The sequence below is a fragment of the Thunnus thynnus genome, chromosome 8, assembly GCF_963924715.1.
Source record: "Thunnus thynnus chromosome 8, fThuThy2.1, whole genome shotgun sequence".
NCBI lineage: Eukaryota > Metazoa > Chordata > Actinopteri > Scombriformes > Scombridae > Thunnus > Thunnus thynnus.
In genome coordinates this window covers 31,170,455-31,186,044 of record NC_089524.1, presented here as the reverse complement: position 1 = coordinate 31,186,044, position 15,590 = coordinate 31,170,455, and the positions used below count along the sequence as shown (strand labels likewise).

The following is a 15,590-nucleotide window of genomic DNA, read 5'->3' as shown; positions in this document are numbered from 1 at the left end:
GTACTTTCTGGCAGGGTCGGGGATTTTCGTCCTGGGGCTCCTGATTGGCTGGTTTGCTCACACACCCACTGTTAAACCACCTGTTCCTCCGTCAGACAGCTCAGACCTACTGCAGGAGCTGCTGAGAGGAATCACAGCGGACAAGATAGATGCTCTTCAGAGGTAAGCTCCCAATCCATGCTGATTAAAAAAAAAAACTGTTGTTAAACTTCGTGACATTGTGCAGATCCACTCACTCAAAAGTCCTTTTTCAACTCGCAGTGGCCTCACAGTGAAAGACAACTGTTGAATGGTTGCAAAGAAATGTTGTTGAATATGAAATACACACAACAATCCAGCATGTCTGACGGTAAAAAAAAAAAAAAACTTACAGAAAATGAGTATGCAGAGTGAGCGTTGAGACATTACATTGTGTGTTGTATTTGGTTTACAAATTTCAAAAGCATCAATCAACTATGATTGAGTGAATATAACAGGTTGAATACAAATATCACTTTCTTAGGCTACAGTAATTGCTGTGTACCTTAATTTTGTTTTTTAATCTGAAAAAAAGCATTTGAGAGTTATCTTTAGGAGAATGTTTTCTCCACATCTATAATTGGTATTCAGAATGGGGGACACTCCTGCTGGCAGTAGGTTGACTCATAATTGTGTTATATTAACCAGTAGCCTATAGGAAAGTGGAGAGTGAGATTTATGCAAAGATTCAAAACAACAGGTAACAATATTATCTCAACAACAAAGGCAAAACTCTCTTTTTCATGGTGGACAATGGATATATAACATACACAGATATTTTATGTGGTATACAGTCAAGACTGTCCTTATCAGACACATGACATCAGTTTTTCAAACACTTAAAAATGTGTGTAAAAATTTACATTTTTACACAAAAACAGCCTCTGGTGGTCATGTGAAAAATGACGAGAGAAGCAATGGAGAATGTAGCATGACTTGTAGCTGCAAAACTTTGTAAGGATAAAGGTCAGGTTGGATGGTTGGGCATACAAAGTGTTGCCACCTTGACACCATAGACTCCAACTAAAAGTCAATGTTGGTTTTCTTGTTACTACAAATATTATCTTTCCATGACGTCAACCAAGTAGTTCTTCTTTTATTGATAACCACAATGTTAGTAGTTTTAGTTGTGTAAACCTAGCCAAATCTTAATCATAGAGACACAGCATTGGATAGTGCTCGTCACATCTAATCTCCTACCAACAAGAGACAAGATTCTCGTAACCATGATCACAATTTTTTCCTTTACCTCAACCAAGTTCTCCTTTCCAACTAACTTTGATCATGATCTTTTCTTAGGTTTGGTTAGTACCTAACCAAGTCTTTACCACAACTTCATGGACCTTTCCCCATGAGGTTTTCTAACCTCAGCCAAGTAGTTCTTCTTTTACAAAGCCAACTTCGACATCAGAGATTGCTCTTTCTGTCCTGTCTCCTACTAACAGTCAATGTTGGCTTCTTCTAACCTTGCCCACGATGTCAGAGATGCCACTGCTGTTTTGATGTAGCTACTGGGCCTACTTGTTACCAGAGAGGGGGAAAAACCACTCATAAAATAAGGGTACCTGGCTCACACCTAATAAGTAAGACTCAGTTTAGTTGTGTCCATGCTGATTCATGTAAACTTATTTGTTTAATAGCTGTTTTGTGCTGTGTTGGTAATAAATAGTTGCGTTAATCAAAGATAATAGCATAGATGTTACATGTGGGTTTTAACCACGGATGTGTCTTTGCACCCATACGGGGGGAATAGAGGGCCTTAGTCCAATGATAACAGTCCACCTTTACCATTGGACTGGTTTGACTTTTTCAACCTTTAACCAAGTAGATGACTGACCATGACCAAACCTTAACCAGAGGTATCGGATCAGAAAGTGCTCATATGGATCATTTTTGGAACCACAATTTTTGATGGTTTTGGAAAGCACTTACAAACACTGTCATCCTGCTGATATAGATGTGCCAGATGAAAAAACACTACATTAGTCATGTTGGGAGAAAAAGTAAATACTAGAGATGAAAGAGCTAAAAGGAGGTAGAATGTGAGAAGAAAAGAGGATTTTGGGAAGAAGTTGTTGGAGCAGAAAAGCAATGCTGTGATGACAGAGCTGAGTTGAATGGATGTTCAAAGGAGGTGTTAGAGAGGGAGGAACACAGACAGAGAGGATCATAGTTTGATGCCCCCTTAATCTAAGATCACCATTAGCAACAGTCTGACTTGTAACCTTCCAGCAAGGCACTGATCTATTTATATCCAAAGAGGAAGGGAGAGACTCAGAGATATTATAGAGAGAGCAGAAATAAGAGATAAAGACTCTCCACCAGGTAGTTACTCCTTTTTTTTTAAGCATTGATACCAACCTCCGTCAACCCGAACGCTGCCTTCTCCAAGCCAAAGGATCATGGGCTGCCTGGGTGTATGTGTCTCTGCGAGATAACTGGCTTTGCCACTGAACTGAGACAATCATGTCACCATGGTTTCCCTCTCTGAGTTTTCCATGCTTTTTTCATTATTTATTTTCTCACATTTATATTTCAAAGTGCCAGAAACACCCCCTCCCACCCATCCGTAACCACCGAAGACCCACACACACTACATCTCAACCATCTGTGAGGATGATGGAGTGTTTGCTCCTGTTGACAGATGACAGAGAGACGCTTTCTAATGAAATAAAATGGTAATTGCCAACACCCTCTAGTCTACAGTCAATTCATTTATCATTTATTATAATGTATTTATCTGTGACCTCTGTCAACCATCTGTTGGAGACCAGTTTGCACTGTAACAAATTCAAAAGAAATGATCTCCTATACAAATACAGCCCCATATCATCCTTCTCCCTTGGATTATTGTGGCCTGTAGTTGACCCATACTGTAAAATAACATAAATTGAAAACGAACATTTTCAGTATCTAGATGATTATATTTTATTTCAGATTTCTCAAATATATACAGTCTACATCATATACAGTTCCTCGTCAACAAAACAAAGACCCACAACCCAAATGACAAAGCAAAATAAGACGGGAAAATAAACGACAACACACATTTATCTCACACATTCATCTTCAAATACAGTGGATACATCCATCTTTGATTTATTATTATCCACCTATGTATTGTCTTACTTCCTAAACAAAAAAACAAATTTCAAACTAAGTTTAAATTTAAAGATGTTCTCATCATTTTCAAATGATAATAGATTTCTTTATTAAAATTTTGGACCTTATGAACTCTTAAAAGACATCCTGCTCCTAAGGCTATGAATTGATCAGGTCCCTCCTTACTCTCCCACAACACACCTCATTTTGAAGCTCCTCTCTTGGTTTGACAAAATAATTTTAACCACCTGCTCTTGGTGTTCTGTCATGCTGTGATTCCTCCCAGGTTCCACATACATACTTAATGAAAACATGCTAATTGACAATATTTATTGAAACCCCAACAAAGATTTTGATTTACCATTACTACAAAGAATTTTATGTAAGAAATAAAAATAAAAGCAAATAGTGTGTGCATCTATTATTTTTTAACTTTTTATAAAACATGAAACATATGCTATTTATAGATTCTCCAGGTTGGCAAATACCCACTGAACAAATAAAAATGTATTGTTAGACTCACTTTGTCCCCTGTATGTATAAGTGGGAGTTTTTGAAGACAAATAATACTATGCAGGGACTTGTGTCATAGCTTAAGGTCTAGCTGAATGAATGCCCCTGGACTATACAGCCACGATAAACTCTATATTAGATTAAGATTAGATTATTTTATTTCAAACATGTTAAAATAACAAAATAAAATATATAGGCAGCGAAAAAACAAAAACAAAAAACAAAAATAACAGCAAATTTTCAGTAAGCAATACAATCAATGTTCAATGTTTGGACAGGGCCTAGGATTAGGAACTTTTCTAGTCCTACCCCCCCCCCCCCCTTTTTAACTTTATTGATCAAGTCAAAGCCAAAAAACATTCAAAATAACATGAGAATAATAATAACTTGCATAGAAACAATAACAACAAACAAAAACAACGCAAGTCAAAAAGACACACTGTACCAAATCATATTTTTCCAGTCCACTTCTTTGTTCATTCATTCTATATCTGTTCAATATGTTATTTTTAAAGATTTGTTCAAACTTACTTGATGTTCTACATGTTGTAATTTCTTCACAACAGTTGTTCCATAGATTAATTCCCTTTGTTGTGATACGATCAAATTTTGCATTTGTCCTCACTAATTGTTTTTTGAACATACATATTCCTCTGAAATCATATTTACTTTCCTCATTTGAAACAGCCTCTGGACACTGTTTGGTAACTGCTGATTTTTTACTCTGTACATGATTTGAATAGTTTTGAAGTCAACCCGGTCCTTTAATTTTAGTGCATTTAGTGTGATGAAGAGTGGGTTTCTCTGTAAGTGGTTTTATTTACGATTCTTAATGCCCTTTTTTGAAGGATGAAGATTGAGTCTGTGTTTGTTTTGTATTTATCCCCCACATTTCCTCACAGCAGGTAATGTATTGGAGTATGAAGGAGCAGTAAAAGGTGTATAGTGATGGTTGATTTAAGAGATCTTTGACTTCATATAATATTACAGTGGACTTTGATATTTTTGCTTTAATATAATTTATGTGTGGCTCCAACATAATGTATTGTCTATTATTACTCCAAGATATTTGATTTCAAACACTCTTTCAATTTGTACATCATTTATCATGAGTTTCTTGAATGAATTAGTTGAATGATTCTCAAATATTATAGATTTTGTTTTGCTTAAATTTAGTGTTAGTTTATTTGAATCAAACCAACTCTTCAGTTTTTTCAATTCATTCCCTACTGTATCCAAAAGTTATCCCCACAGCAGAGTAAATTTGTGTCGTCCGCAAATAAAATTGTTTTTAGTGTTCTGGAAACCTGACATATATTATTAATGTACAAAATAAACAGCAGTGGTCCCAACACTGAGCCTTGGGGAACCCCACACTTAACCTTCAGTAGTTGTGATTTAACACGAGTAACTTGCACATATTGATTCCTCTTCTCTAGGTAACTGGATAGCCAAGATCATTCATTAATAATAAGTCATAAATTTTTCTTCTTACATTGCATTTAATATCTCCTTAGTTAGCCAAGGCTTTTCAGCAGCTTTCTGTTTTACTACTGTCTTTACTATATTTTTTTCATAAAGACCAGTTGTTATGGACAAAAATGTGTCATATGCTTCGTCTACATCTTCCACATAGACTTTGTTCGAGTCTTGTATCATCAGATCTTTTTTAAAATGATTAATTGCCCCTTCTGTTTTTTGTCTAATTATTTTGTAAGTTGTCACATCTTTTTTTGTCCTTGTACAGCTCTGAATGACCGCAAACACCGGCAGATGGTCACTTGTGTCATTTATGATTAGTCTGCTTATTACTTTCCTATCAGTTACAATAGTAAATATATTATCAATTAGTGTAGCACTGTTTGTTGTTATTCTGGTTGGGCATTTAATTGAAGGGTATAGGCTCATACTGTACATTATATTGATAAATTCTGTAGTGGTATTGTGTTCGAGTGGGTTGAACAAATCAATATTGAAGTCCCTGAAAAACAAAAAGCATTTTTTTTATTATTTATGTTCTCATACATCCTGGACAGCTTATCCCTAAATGTACCAATACATGATCCTGGAGTTCTGCATACACAACTTATTAGTATGTTTTTTGATTTCTCTATTTCTATTTCCACTGTCGTGCATTCCATGATATTGTCTACTTCTTGTGACTTGCTTTTAATAGATTTACTTTTATAGTTTTTGTCAATGTATAAGGCAACTGCTCCACCCTTTTTTGATTTCTATTTGTAAAATGCATCTCATATCCCTCTGTGTCAACCATGGCAGTTTGTTCCACGTTAAGCCAAGTCTCCGAGATTGCCATTGCAGTGAATTGCTTGTTCAGTTGTGTTACACAATGTTTGATCTTAGAAAGGTTTGAATTCAGGCTCCTACTATTGAAATGTGTAATTGATAATACTCCATTCGCTTTTAAGTTTCTGTTAAACTGTTCCTCAGTATAGTATTTGCAATGTGTCTGTGTGTTGATGTAGAAATTGTTCTCAGGATCAATATCATTTTCCATGTCATGTCTTTTATCTTCAGTTAATTCAAAGGTTTTCAGTCCAAATGTTTCATATTCAGACATCAGTTCTTGTTGTTGAGCAGTATCTCCAGTTGGAGATAAATGACATTTGTCATAGCTTGTCATGGGTTGTGATTGTCATGGTTTTCAGATTTATTACCTTTACTGATCTCCCGTGGTTTGTCATCTCTGATACTTGTCCAGCTCTGCAATGTCTTTTATGGCCAGCACTTTGGCCTCCTCTGGTGGTCCATTTAGTTTTATGAATACTTTACAGTTAGATATCCATGTTGATTAATCCTGTTTGTTTCCTCAAGATGCGTGCCTGTCTGACAATGTCAGCATTTTTCCTCGCTTCAATATCTCTGCTGTCCACTTTTAGCCACTTGCGAGGTACGAGGTAGGTGATCACCTGCTGTTCAAGGGAGTCTGGATCAAGCTCGGTGGGCTCTCCATCCGCCGCCACAGCTCAGGCGTATGACAGGGGCCTGGTTTCCAAGCTGCTGACAATTAGGTTGTTCATCCTGGAGTATTGTTCCAGGTCTGCCACACGGCCCTCAAATATGGTTATTTTTTTAAAATCCTTTTCAACATTTTGTCTTTTCAGTTCCTTTATTTCTCCCATCAAGTCCATTATCAGTTTCTGTTGTTTTGAGATATTTGCAATCTCTTCCAACATAGAGTTTAGAGACATCTTTATGTCTTCAGCTTCCTCTTCTGTAATTGTGCTCACTTTCTTTGGTCCCATCCTGTTTGCCCAGTGCAATACATGCGTGGAAGACCAGAAAGTGTCTGCAGAAAGACCAAAATAGAGCTATCGGGCTCGCCAGCCTCTTCTGTCCAAGGACCGAGTTCAAGGTATAACTATCAATCCAGCCGAGAGGAAGGAATATATCCCAATGCAGACAGTCAGAGGTCCTGTTACACACAGGCGAAGTTTGAGGAAGTGTGTTTGTCCGGTCACTTTGGTCAGGTGTATGGCTAGGCTAAGCTAGCTAGGCTAAGCTAACTCGCCGGCTTACCGTCCTTGGTCTTTCAAGTCCATGGTCTCAAATTGTTGTCTCAGTCCAGGCATTGGTCAAATCCAAGATATATCAATCGGGTAATCCAAGATCTGAAATCCAAAAAAACAGTTGTTTTAGGCGAGACAGTCAAAAGCCGGGGGACATGAAGTACAGACACACAGTAACACAATTTAGAGTTAGGCATGGAGTGGTTTTGGTTAAGGTTATTCTCATAATAGGTTACTCTCATAACAGGTTGACTCTTTCATTCAGTCAACAACTCATATTCCCCTTTATTCAAACCTATAGTTTTTCCTTGAGATTGATAATTCTATTATTTACTTTATCAAGCTGTAGGAGTATTAATACTTTATTATTTAATTACCTCGTTATTGGGGGCACCACTTCCTTTTTGGTTAGGATTTGTTAGTGCTAGGAGGGAGCACTAACCCTTGTTCAATTTAATCAATGAATCAGTCTCATAATGGTAAGTTTTTGTCCCAAACAGTGACCTCTGTTTACTGCAGCTCAAAGAAACAACCAAACACCTTTAGGATAAATGAAGACATTTATTAATAGCTAAACGTCTTGAGGATACATGATATGCTTCATGTCATAATTTAACTTATCAAAATGGTTTCTTAGGAGGTCTTTCTGAGTCTGTTGTGCATCACTGGTAACCCCCACTTAGGGTTACAAAGGTGAGTTCTGCAGGCTGAGGGTCTGCTCTTACAAACTTAGGAATCCAGGGAGTCTGTCTCTTATTTTCATTAAGAATCAAAGATTAGTTAACACAATTAACGAACAAGCGGTTGTCCTCCTACAAGACACAGGGAAGCAAGATATAAAGCTGCCTGAGTTACTTTGTGTTGCATCTGGGAGAAGAGAAGCAACAGAGAGATGGAGACAGACAAAGTGAGATATATGAAAACAGCTATGAAGACAGAGAAAGACCTAAGTGAAACAATGGGAGTATAAGGAGATGATGGCAGAGAGGGAGCATATTTTGACAGCTTTGCATGACTAGACTAGGGCATGAAATATCTCAGTGTGAATTAACAGCTGTTTGGTTTGTAGGACCACATTAAGTGATTGTAATATCTGCCAGAGTAGCTCCGCATTGGGCGAATAACAATCAACATGTGTATTGTTTGGAATAGAGACTGTCTTTAGCACAGGTGGATGACTCCTGCTTGTGTTGATTATTTTATATTTCCCCTTCTTTCTCATTTCTCATCCAGAGGGTCTCCAGTGTTTCCCCTTAATAGGGATGTCAAGGCAAAACATGGCAGACGTTTTTTTTTTTTCTCAGCTCGTCACTGTAGAAACTTCAGCATCCAATTCTTTTTCAATTTACACTTCAAAGAGGTGTGTAAGCACACAGAGCTACTTTGAGAGAAACTGGATTAAGTTCAAATCCCTAGAAGATGGTTTCCCACTGCTGGTATCTTGGCCCGTCTAATACTCATCTCTCCTGCTAATTATGTTTCTGTAATAAATTCACTCTTACAGCTTTAGGGATGTGCATTTTAGCGTTTTATGTTTTTTGTTTCTCTGCATCAAGTCCTACACATATTTAAAAATATGAACAAATGCATTTACTTTGAAAGTTTCTAGAGTTTTTAGGGTTTAGATCTTGAGATGCTGTTTTGAAGTCTCAGGCCTTTAATTGCGACTGATTCTGGCTGGATTATGTCTTGGGGTGATGGATCTTTATCTGGCTGAATATGGCTTCATCTGGCTGATATGGATCTTGCTGCGTTGGCACCAGGACAACTACCGTCATGGATCACTATCTTGTTACGCTTTCAGTCTTGCTGCTGTGCATTCTTTATTTGTTTCTTGAGCGGTCTGTTTCTGTGACAACATGCTCTCTTGGCTGCAAATGAAGCACAACACAGACCTCATTTGACCAGTGATGAGAGAGATTGTGGAGCTAAAGCTTGCTTGGTTAGTTTTTATGCATTTGGAATGGCGTTGTTTCCCTTAATAACATTCCCTTAATAAAACATAAACATAATTGAGAGTAACATGGTCACTTCCTGGTAAACTGCAATTTGGCGGTAAACTGCATCACAAAGTAGTGACCTCATATTGCAGACCTGCCAACCTGTACGTATTTTGTGTAGCAGGTACGCATTTTGACATCAAAGTATGCTGGTACGATTTGTCACTCTAAACTACGCAAAAAGCTAGTGACGCCTGTGACTTCAATTGTGCATGTGCAGTACTCAAGTCTAACAGCAAGAGGCAGCAGCATCTAGCCTGAAAGCAAAAGAAGAAGGAGAGTTCAACCAATCATAGCACCAGATTCATACTTCCTGCCTTCACCCAAATATCAAGCAGGTATGAATCCTGATTGATAAATTCGTAATGTCATCTCAAGAGACTAAAACTCGACAGCAACATGACATTGATTTTATCCCTCTCATTCCCCCTCCTCACTCCGGCTGGCTGGTTCCTCAAGTGAGGACAGTTTTTTTGAACTCCTTTGCAAAGGTAAATGGACTGGGGTGGATGTGGAAAGTTGAAATTGTGACTTGAGTTAACTAAAGTTAATGCAGACCTTCCAACCTTAGGAAAATATTTAACATTAATAACATTTGCCTAAAGTTATGTAATTTGCAAGTTAGCTTGCTTGTTCACCAGGCATTTAAGTTGGCAATGTAACATCAAGTTATACTGTCTGTGTGTTGCAGATTGTTAAGCGTGATAGTACTGTATTCATAAATATTATTGAAGCCAAACCAGTAACCGTAATGAGAGGAGCAGATCATGGCACAATAAAAAAAAAAAAAGTGAGTTCATGTGCCGCTGAAGTAACGTTACCAGGAAGTGTGTGTGCATGAGCGTGTGTGTAAAAGGCAGAATGGGCCTGTGGCCTGCCTCATTTTTATGGTTTATTTCAACTTTCCAATGTGTGTCTCTACTGTACCCTGGTGCCCCGAGCTTGTGTCAGCAGCAAACATGAGTTTTCACGTGTAACTGTTTGGTTACATCATTCAGTGAGAGTAACAAAACAGACTGATGTATGTACTGTACAGTATATCATTATGTTCATTATCAAAGTAAACACAGAATAAGTAACTGAACATAGCTCGGCTGGCAGCCTCAGCGGAAAAGTCTTTACTCCACTTTAGCTTATACTCTCCACCTGATTACACCACTAATTGACTTTGTCCAGCATAAAGTTAAAAACCTTAATTTATTCTGACAATTCAAAGACTCTCAGATGAGCTGAACTCTTTGAGGAACTCAATGAAAGAGAGGGATTTCAGGAGTTTTTGTGCAAGAAAGCTGAACTACTTGGAAACAGAGTGTATCAGAGAGAGCAGCTGAAAGTGGGCTGAATGTGGGATTGCCTGGTAAGATCACTGGAGTCATGTCTTGGTAAAGTCCTTGGAAGATTTTATGGAGTCTGAGCAACTTCAGAGACTAATCAGTGAGGTGAAGCTGTGGTAAATTCTCACCCTTAGCTTACCTCCTCACCTCTTGTAACCGCTTATTTTCTCATTGGACTGACGATTACAGCTGAGGTTACAGTCATATTGTAACTCTGTGGCAATGATATTTACACAAGTTAGTAATGACCACCTCCAATATGATGGTTACTTATGTATTACACTTTGCTGGACAATGAAGGAAAGTGTAATGATTTTATTTCAACTTTTTGGCTGGATTCCCCACAAGTTATAGTGCTGTCACATTTTCTCTATATGATTTTAATGGCAAAAATATTGCATTGATATTATCAGAAAATTAATGATCTCAAAATGCTTCATTCATCCTTCAAAGGGCCATGTGAGGCAAGCTTCATGTAACACATAACTCAAGCACACACATGAAAGCAATCCAAAAAGTTCAAAATAACTTTTATCTTGAGTATTCATAAAATCAAACTTTTCCAAAATGAGAGTAGAATTTGGAAAACAGATTGTAGTTCCTCAAGTAAAGGCTACCACTAATCTACCAGATCTTGTGATGTGGTCAGAAACTGAACACAAGATGTTTCCCACTTCACTGTAAAGTCCATTCTCAGCATTTGTGCACTGGAGGCTTCAAGTTTCCTCATCACGCTTGTGTAAGTTGAATATTAGACTAGAATTGGCTTCCAAACTATTTGTGATGTCACAAATCATGCTTGTAGACCCGCCTCTTCAAATTGGATTTTCATTGAGCACAGAGAAACTTTCCAATCTCTGCAGAGTGAAAATGTGAAAACAGCCTTCCAGTGTCAATCTGCATGTACATCATTCTGTACAATGAAACTCAAACATCCAACTGTAGGAACAAGAAGAAAAACATATTTTGAGTGCTGGGGAACTTAACTTGTATTTGTTGAAGGAATCTGAAACACATTAGCTTCAAGAAGTCACAAAGGATGTGTGAGGCCATTGATAGTGGAATATATAAGCTTGTGCTAATAATTTTAGAGTTGGGGTTAATGACACCTTGCAATCAGTTCTTGTCCTTTTGACATGTACATGTAAACCAGCAAATAAAGAAAATACTTTTGATAAAAAAGGTATAAAATGTTGTCTTGTTTTTTCTGATCTAGTCCAAAGTAGTCTAGTTTGACATAAGACACATCTACGTAAACTAAACTCCTTAAACATAAATTACAGTAATGAAAAACCTCAGACAACCATATGGTTGGTTGTTGGCATAAACGTAAATATTAAAGAAGGAAAAGAGGTAATATGTCACTATGACCCAGCAGTCTACAGGTTGTCATCATCTAGCTTTTCATCACTGTAGCTCATTTCACTGATTACTTCCTCTTCTCGTTGAAGTTGTGTTAATCAGTGAAATCAACTGCTTTAGTGGGTGATTGCAGTGACTGTCTGGCCATTCGTGTAATTAACATGAGCACTTTTTATTCCAAGGTCTTTGTGTTATTTTGTTACCCCCTCTACACTGTAAATAGTATACTCTGTGTGTGTGTGTGTGTGTGTGTGTGTGTGTGTGTGTGTGTGTGTGTGTGTGTGTGTGTGTTGAACACTGTGTAGTACAATGCAGTACATGTTTGTGGGAGTTGTATGTCAGTGAAATAACAGTTCAAGTTAATAGCAACATGCTATATTAAACTGCAGGTAACCACAGAAACAGCATTTGTAATCCCTCAAACATAGTCTCAACAAGATGTACATTATAAATCTCCACAAAGATAGTATTCATTGCAGTGCTGTTTTACTGAAATGTGATAGATTATACAAGTGTTACATTATTGTGTGCACTCCCCTGTATAAGCTGTCAAGTGGACAAGCACTGGACGGCCTGGAGATTGCACTTGATTCATAAAAGGGGCTTTTCAGATTCCACTCTAACTGACTATACTGCTTTCTAGTAGCTACTGCAGGGTCTTTTGATAGTTGTCTCCGGTCTCCGATTTAGCTGCGCTTTTTCTCCACCACAGCACAATGTCTCAGAGTATATTAAGATATTATATTATTAATATATGCCATACATGCCAACTAATAGGTAAGCTAAATCACTCTGTTCAGCCAGATCTTCTGTGTCCCATTCTGGCTAGTAGCAAGCCGTTTGAGCTTATAAGCATGATTATAGACTGTGTAGCAGGGCTGGCCCTGGCACATTTGTTGCCCTAGGCGAGCGTCACCCCTCACCCCTCTTCAGTATAAATATAATTTAAATAGAGCAGAAATGTGCTGATTGTTTGGAACATACAAAGTACATACAAAAGATTCATGAATAATAACCAACATAAAAACAACTACAACCTCAAAATGTGTAGATTCTTTTGGAACAAATATACAACTAATAACTAAAACCTTTCACGTGACATAATTTAAAACCAAAACAAAAATGTTAAAAAACAGTAAAGAATGAAAGAACATGATTGAACTATGAGTATTGTGATTCCTGTTAATTTTTTCATTTACAGTTTTACTTTCCAGGCCTTGCTGTCATTTGTGACATTGTCAAATGAAAGTCGACTTGAAACTTCATAGCTGACACTGATTACAGCTAGCTAACCTAGTGGGCTAATGTTAGCTAGCACTTTCCAATGTAATTAAGTTAGCGATAGCAGCTAACATTAGTTAGCCAGCTAACCACATCAATAGCTAGCTATCAGGCAGGAGCTAGCTAATAGGCTAACCACAGCTTGTTTTGGCGCATAATGAAATTGGCTTGTCGTATCGGTGCCCCCCATTATGGGGGGTGACCAGGCCCAGACAGCAGGCCTATAGCTAGGACCAGGCCTACTGTGTGGGCTCAGAAAGCTCAAATTCTGGTTGCACTAATTTGTAAACCGCAGTGTGCCAAACTGTGAGGTATCCTGGTGCAAATCTTTTTTGCTAAGTCTCTGTGAGGTCTGTTAAGGCTTTGGCGCAGTTAATTTCCATTTTTGGCATTCTTTGTGTGATCTGAAGTAACCATGATTGCCACTTTACCACACATATGTTATAAAACAGCCACATATATTAAAACAGATAACGATGAAGCATAATAATGGGTCGGCATATCATGCACAGAGCCAGGGGGCGCTAGAACGCCTTCATCAAACTCAAAAGTTGCTTTGGCATGCCTTTTCACACAGAGACTGGGGAAGACTGGGAGGAAAGTCTGCCCCGGTGGATGTCAGATCAGCCAGTGAGATAACAGATGAAAGCATTGGGTTTAGTCCGAATGATCTTGTGTTTTGTTACATGGTATGCCACCCTTTAGCAGTTTTTCGAGATGATTTTGCAGAGGCTGATCAACTACATAAATAGCTTCTGGCATCGCCTGTACACAGCTGTTCAGATGATTCGGGGAAAAAATTTAAATGCTCTATGATTGCTTGGCTGAACACTGCCATTTCACTCCTGGGGATCAGGTTTTGGCCCTTAATCCAATTGTTTGCTATTCCAACTAAAATTATTTGTTAAGAAACTTGCCACTCACCCACTAAGTTTTGGGGGACTTAGCCAGTCACACCCACTCTCATTTCATTTCTAATATTGGAGCAAGCTGCAAGCACTGAAAGTACATAAACTTGTTTCTATGTATTCCAAACTTAGGACAAGCACTGGAGGGCCTGGAGATTGCAGTTGATCCAGAAAAGATACTTTTATGGCTGCTTGCTACTGCTGGCTGTTTTGTTGTTTATCCCTGTTGTCGGTGCATATTTTCTTTGCAAGTGTGAGTTTCGGGGAACTGGGTCAGTCGCACCTACTCATTGTTTTCTTAATATCGGGACCAGCTGCAAGCACTGAAAGTGTATAAAGCTTGCTTCTCTGCACTCAAAAATTGGGCCAAACACCGGATGGCCTGGAGATTGCAGTTAATTCGTTAGAGCAAAGTGCTGTAACCCTGATTTCTTGGTGGGGTAGCGTTCTCCAGTCACTCTGGGATGTGGATAATGAGGGGTGTACAATTTCTGTCAAAAGCTTCTTTTATTAACACCAACACAGCAAGACAGTTCACCCAACTTTTGGATTCACAGTAGACTTCTCAATCCTCAGCATGTTACCGTTACACAAATGTATCCCCCTGTAATGAATGACTGGTAGAAACTAAGATTACTTTGTCCTTAGGCAAGGAGACATTAATAAGTAACTTAAATGTTTCATATATAAACATATGTATAAAATAACAGTTAAAATGCTGTAAATGATGATGAAACAATCTTATAAAATAATTAACTTAATTCTGCGGAAGTCCAAAATAATATTGTGAAATTATTCCTACTGTAAAGCTTAATAGCAACATAAATTAGATGGTAAATTTTCTACTGAAATAATCCAAAAATATCATGTGTACAGTAATTAAGGTTACAGTGCTTTTTTGCTCCTCTATAACTGACTACACTGTTTGCTAGTAGCTACAGATGGTTGTTTTGATCATTTTCTCTAGTTTCACTGCATCTAACCCATAAGTGTGAGTCTCAGGAGACTGACTGAGTGATGCCCACTCGCACTGTGTTAATAGTACTGGGGCAAGCTGCAAGCGCTGAAAGTGTATAAAGGTCTCTTTTGTGCACTCCAAAAGTAGGACCAGCACTGGAGGCCCGGAGATTGTAGTGTATTTGTAAAAGTAAAGGTGCTCCTCCTGTTCCACTCAAACTAACTACACTGCTTGCTAGTAACTATTCAGGGGCCTGTTTCAGAAAGCAGGATTAACAAATTCTGGGTCTAACCCTGAACTCTGAGTTGATTAACCCCGAGAAGGGAAACTCAGTTTTGGTTAACTGAAAACCAAGAGTTTCCCTCATCACAGGGTTAACAAACTCAGAGTTTTCACTAATCCTGCTTTCTGAAACAGGGTCCTGGTGTTTTGACTCTGGTTTTGCTGCACATCTGCTTCACAAGTGCAATTTTTCTTTTTTTCCAGTTTCTCTGCACATTTTTCAACAAGTGCCGGTTCATGGAGTTAGTCACACCCGCTTTCATTGTTTTGCTAATATTAGGAAAGCTGCAATCACTGAAAGT

The 15,590-nt window shown here is 38.1% G+C and overlaps 1 protein-coding gene across 4 annotated transcripts in view; it reads left to right on the top strand.

Moving 5' to 3' along the window:
• Positions 1-15,590, top strand: part of LOC137188328 (inactive N-acetylated-alpha-linked acidic dipeptidase-like protein 2) — a 581,495-nt gene that overhangs the window by 203,484 nt on the left and 362,421 nt on the right. For all 4 annotated transcript variants that reach the window (XM_067597950.1, XM_067597951.1, XM_067597952.1 and 1 more), the window contains one exon: positions 1-162. In XM_067597950.1, the coding sequence (XP_067454051.1) occupies positions 1-162 (162 nt within the window). The remainder of the gene's footprint in view (positions 163-15,590) is intronic.